General features: G+C 42.7%; 1 protein-coding gene across 1 annotated transcript in view; it reads left to right on the top strand.

Annotated features, from left to right (window-relative positions):
* The first annotated feature begins 325 nt into the window (after positions 1 to 325).
* The window catches only part of F5 (coagulation factor V), a 42,997-nt gene continuing 37,322 nt past the window's right edge, over positions 326 to 6,000 (top strand). Inside the window, exons 1-3 of the mRNA XM_044442113.1 lie at positions 326 to 546; positions 3,376 to 3,467; positions 4,869 to 4,991. Coding sequence (XP_044298048.1) covers positions 386 to 546; positions 3,376 to 3,467; positions 4,869 to 4,991 — 376 coding nt within the window. The 5' untranslated portion in view covers positions 326 to 385. The remainder of the gene's footprint in view (positions 547 to 3,375; positions 3,468 to 4,868; positions 4,992 to 6,000) is intronic.

The raw sequence follows: 6,000 nt of genomic DNA, 5'->3' as shown, positions 1-6,000 counted from the left end.
TGCCCAAGCAGCACCTTGGAATGGCTGTGTCATTCACCACTTTTTAAAATTGCACCCAAGATTTTGTGGCTGATGTTGGATTTTCAGATATGTACAGCTTTGCCTCATGAATGCCCTGGATGCCATCTCCACCTGTGTGAGGAACCATCCATAGACCACAGAGAAGGTGCAGAGGAGGCACATTCAGCAGCTGCTTATCTCCTCCAGGATCTGGTCAGTAGTGCGGAGAGGCAGGCAGAGGAGGAAAAGAGCAATGACCCGGGCGTCATTAGTCCCACTGGCCCTTGCAACACCACCCACAGAGAATGCATTTCCCTGAGGAGGCTGCAAGCTGCAGTTGGAAGAGCGGCTGAAACCTCATGCGTCTCTTGGCTCATAAGTATCAATGGGAATTTGCACCATGGCTGTTCTCATCAAGTGTCTCCTCTTGATGGTTTTATTTTTGAGCTGGCCTGGCCTGGGCAAAGCAGCTCAGCGCAGGGAGTACAATATAGCGGCTCAGTTCGTGATCTGGAGCTACAATTCCCAGCATGAGGAGCTGCCTAGGTAAGAAAAGCCCAGGGAGGGTCCTTACTGGGGAGGTGAAAGGGGATGGAATGGGTTATTCTGCCTAACCAGTGGACTGTGTTTTTTAAATTGCAATGCTTTCTTAATCATTCCATCATTTTCATATATTCCTTTCCAGTACTCGAAAATAATAAAATTAATAAGAGAATAGCATTTCTCAAACTCTGCAAAGATTTTAACTGTTTTCTGCTGTTATTTTTTGAGTCATTCTTTTTTATTATTGCCTGCCTATCCACTTCCCCCTGTGTACCACCATTCAGTTAGGTCACACAGACAAAGTCTCCCCTCTTATGTGAGTTTTGCACACACAAGGAGTTTCATTGGTTTGGTGTGGGGGAGCATTCAGGCACACACACAACTTTGCTCCCACATTTTCAGCCCAGAAGTGAACATGTTGTTCTGCTCTGCTCTTCTCCAGTTTTAGTGTAAGTTCTTTAGATTTAAACCACTTCTGTGATTTTTTTAATTGCATAGTAGTTGTACACTACTTTGAACAGATACATTGAATGGTGGTAGGGAAAAAAACCTGTTTAACTTTAATAGGATGCAGGCCAGGAAAAAAAAATTACCATTTGATTCTGCTGATTGTATAAACTGACCCACAGCCTTTTAACCTCTCCTCTCTGCTCTCTTTGCTGAAACCTCATCCAGTGTCCTAATAGCTTCTCATATATTTGTATCCTTGCTGGATTCCAGTCCTGCCAGCTGCACCCATGGTCACAGTACTCATTAAGTTTCAAGTTTATGTTTAAAGTTCTGTACTTCTGGTTCCTGTAATTGTTTGGGTTCCTGCCATACAGTTACACCTCCTTTTGCTTCCCCGTTACACTGAAACTCATTCCCCATGGTCTCTTCACATATCTTTCTTCTATGCCATCTGTTTTCTGCTTTCTGTTAGGGTTGCCAACTTTTTTTCTTGCCATGGCTCCTTTGCTTTCAATGATTGGCAGCAATTAGCCAGGTGACGTCTTTCCTGTGTGCTGGGAAAAGCATTTTCCACTGAATTCCTATTGGGCATATAGCTGTCAAAAGTATAAAAGGGTTACATTTAAAAAGTCCTGGCACTCAAGTTGTTATACTTAAAGAGTTCCTTTCTAGATTAATTTTAATGTATCTTTTTCAGAGCAAAACTTCACCTTACTTGTTTTAAGTAAAGTTTACTTGCTTTGCCATGTTCTCTAATGCTTATTTGCCCTTCCCTATTTCTGTCAGTGCTTTATACCTGATCATCTGACATTCCCCTCTCTATTTCCTCGGAGGAACTGCTGCTTCCATCACACTTATATCCCACTTTTTTCTTGTGAGGAACCCAGAGCGGCTTATGGAGCTCTCCTCCATTCCATTGCACGCTTTCAACAACGGCCCTGTGAGGCTGAGTTGCTCCATAGTCACCCAGTGAGCGTCATGGCTGAATGGAACCAGCACCTGGATCTCCCAGGTACCCAGTCCAGCACTCTAACCACCGCACTACACTATCTCAGTCATCACAGGAGAAGGGGTTGTGGGGTGGGGAGGAATTTTCCCAGCAACAAAATAATATTTCTTGTTGTTGTGCAAAGTAATTTGGGGGTATCTGGGTCCTGAATGGGCAATGAAGGCCAGTTGGCTTTATGAAAGATGTAATCCCAGCATAGAGGAAAGCTGCTAGAGCGGGTTTGTTGATATGACTCAACAAGGCGCCTGCATTTTTGCACTGCACTCAGAAGGTGCTGTCTGTTAATTTAAACGAAGAGAGCCTTTCCTTCTGTATGTGTGGATGGCCATAGCTTCTAGCACAGAACTGAGCTCCTCCACGCAGCCCAGATCCTGAGAATCTTTGCTTTTGTTTAAGAACATGGAACTATTTTCTAAGTCTCGAGAATTCGGAATAAAAGTTTATAGACAGCAATGGGCCTGAAGAGTCAAAAGACTGAGGAAACTGAGACGTCTCAATGAGATTTCTTCCTGTTTTGTTCCTATAAACCAACATGAATTCTTGCTTTTGTTTACAGCACTCAGTGTGCTTTCATTTAATCCAGCCCTGACACAATATTGCAATACAATATTGCAAATTCTGAAAAATTTCTTTCTCTTTCTGTCTTTCTTTCTGTTACTTATAAACCATCCTTACCAATGCTTTCAGAGTGGCTAGTGACAAAATAATAAAATCACAATTTTTAAAAATACACATAAAATATAATGAAAGAAGCCATTGTCATAATATGAAGAACCAGTATGGTATGGTGGTTAGAGAGTTGGACTGGTGACCAGGGAGATCTGGGTTCTAGTCCCCACTTGGCCACGAAGCTCACTCTGTGACTTTGAGCCACTCACTCATTCTCAGCCTATCCTACTTCACAAGGTTGTTGTGAGAAAAACAGAACTATGTAAGCTACCTTGAGCTCCTCACAAGAGGATTTTTTTTTTCCTCAATGACAGGTGGGATAAAATTACAATGTCATTTTTATCATCTTCATCATCCAGCAATATAAAACATCACTGGGCACCTAAGATCTATGCAAATCAAAAGATTTTCAGCCAGTGCAACAAAGGTGAATGGTGCCAGGTGCATTTCTTGAGGGATAGAATTCCAGAGGCAAGATGCCATAACAAAAAAGGCCCTGTCTTGTTATCACCTACCTCACTTCAAAATTTATAGCACCTGGAGTAGCCCAGTTAGCAGCTATATAAAATGTGTTTAAACACATCTATTAATTTCTGCAACTGTGCTTAACTTTCTTGATGAATTCCATCATGAATTTTAAAAAAGGAATCTCTTTCCTGCATGAGCTATTTTATATGATTAGTTTCATGTTCTTTGCATTTCAGATCACTAAAGTCAAATCTTGGCTATAAGAAAATTGTCTACAGGGAGTATGAAGAAGATTTCAAAACAGAAAAACCAAGAAATGAGCTATTGGGCAAGCACTGTGTTATTTGCATGTCATTTGCAGATGTTACTGTTTTTACTGTGTGATCTCTCTGTAGAATGGAACACAAACAGCAGGTTTAAGCACATATTTAGTCATTTAATGTATTCTGCTTTTACATATACACAGAGAGAGAGTCTTCCCAAGTGGTGGCTCACAGAGAGTCAGTTTCAATTCACAGTGTTGCTAGTGAGCATTGTACAGAAATTAAGATGTCATGAAGGCCCTATTCTCACATTTAATTAGAAGACAAGAAATACAAGCAAAGGGGAGTGGATTGGTAATGGAAAAAGAGGGTGCACAGGGCTACAATGAGAGAGCAAAATGGTGACTTTTTAGTAGTGATGAGTTGTTGCTTATATTGTGTACTCAATTGGGGTCATGAGGGTTTTGCTTTGCTGCAGTTCTTACTGGGATGCTCGTGATTCAACCACCCAGAGGCTCTTGCTCCTCTGGCTGGTGGCAGAGGCCAAGGGTGGCCACATGTCTTCTGGATTCAGACTGGGAATGGCTGGTCAAGATGCCTCCCTCAGAGGGTCTGTTTTCCTGTGGGGGTCTCCAGTCAGTGTGAACAGTATTAACCTCCATGGACCAATGGGTGTGACACTGTATAAGGCAGCCTCAAATGTTCCATATAAGAGTCAGGTAGATTATGTGGTAGGGTTTTTTTTGCTTGAAGCTCTGGAGAACCAGATGGAGTACAGCAGGCCATACTAAGATAGATGGACAAATATTTTTGCCTAGTATGAGGTAATTTTCTATGATCCCATGTTGTTGTTAAAGTTAAGCATGGTTCCCATCCCACTCGGGGGGGGGGGGGCAATGGCCAGAAGGACCTTCCTCACCCTGGGCCTTCCAGATGTGTTTGATGATGGCCATGTGGGCTAGGAATGATGGGAGTGTTAGTGCCTCAAGGTTAGGGTGTGCTGGGCAAGAATGTTGGAGTTGGCTGCAAGACGCATGGAGAAAAATACCTTCGGAATGCCTTCTTTTTTGCTTTGGAAAAATCATCTTTATTTTCATTTTCCAAAAATGCACTGTCTGAATATGTGAAGGGGGAGCAGGAATATGCATATTCATCCAATCCCTGGGTGCCATGGGATGGAATCCCACCCCCTTCCATGCATTTCCCTAATGTGCATATTATAAGTGAGAAAAGCCTATATGCACAGCCATGTCCTCTTTCCTTCTTATGAATCTCAGCTCCCAAAAATGGTGGTGTATCCTAATAGACACAGTTTATTCAAGTGTATCCTGAAGTTTGTCACTTTTAGCTTTCTATATCTCAATACAGTCTCCAGTCAGGGCAAAGCAAGTCTCCTTTCCCAAGAACCAACATGTTGTATGTTTAGACTCTCTCTTCATATTTCTTTCTGCCTTTCTTTTTGGCAGGGCTTCTGGGTCCACTAGTACATGCCGAAATAGGAGACACACTCATCATTAATTTTAGGAATTATGCTGACAGACCACTGAGCATTCACCCTCAATGTGCCGTGTACAGCAAACCGCTAGAGAGTAAGTGCTGCAGAACATGATTAGATATTGTGGTCACCCTCTCTGCAGTGGATTTAAAGACACTTTCATACAATATGACACCAAAAGTGCTTTGACTGCCGTTTTTTCTTGGTAGAAAGGTAGGATACAAATCAAATAAATATATAAGGTGCTTTTGATGTTGTTTATTGGTGACGCAAATGTGGTACCAGTATGGACTAGATTGTCTCCTCAATGTTGAACTGTTGTTTGTTTGTTTGTTTACTCTGCCATCCTCACATTCACAGATGGTGTGTGAAAGCCTCAAATTGTTTGAGGGAATGGTCTCCTAACATTAGATCAGGTGTATCATGCCATCTTAGGGTGACAGTCTCATGTAGCTCAAACTGAACAAAAGGGGGCTGTTGGTTTTTACGAAACAAGACACGATCAAGAGAGAAGCACATAGACTCGATGCTTCTGAACAGAGGGCTGCTAGCAGTATCAATTAGATGACAATGTCTGTCTCCTTTGCCTTGATTTTTTTCCAGTAAGAATGAAGTGGAAGAAGTGGTAGGAAACCACAGCAGGGCTACAAACTGCCTGTGTACAGTTCTGTAAATGATGCAGAAGGGCTCCAGAGGAGGGCAACAAAACTGATCCAGGCTTTGGAAACACTGCCTTATGAGGAGAGACTGAGAGAACTGAGCATGTTCAGCCTTGTGAAGAGAAGGCTGGGGTGGGTGGGGATGATATCCCTCTATAAGTACCTCAAAGGCTGCCACAAAGAGGAAGGTCAATATTGCTGATACGGGAGTGTAGCACATGGAATAATCTATCTGAGCTGAGACAACCCAGATCAGAAAAAGCTTCCTCACTGCCAGAGCAATAAGACAGTGGAACCAGCTGCATAGAGAGGTTGTAGTCTATCCCACACTAGAGACAGTCAAAAAGAAACTGGACAGCCATCTGTGTGGGATGGGGTAACTTGGTGTCCTGCAACAGCAGGGGGTTGGACCCGATGGCCTTCATGGCCCTTTCCAACTCTGCT

This window comes from Varanus komodoensis, unplaced genomic scaffold (assembly GCF_004798865.1).
Source record: "Varanus komodoensis strain SLA01 unplaced genomic scaffold, ASM479886v1 scaffold4, whole genome shotgun sequence".
Lineage (NCBI taxonomy): Eukaryota > Metazoa > Chordata > Lepidosauria > Squamata > Varanidae > Varanus > Varanus komodoensis.
This window is presented reverse-complemented; position numbering and strand designations above follow the sequence as displayed.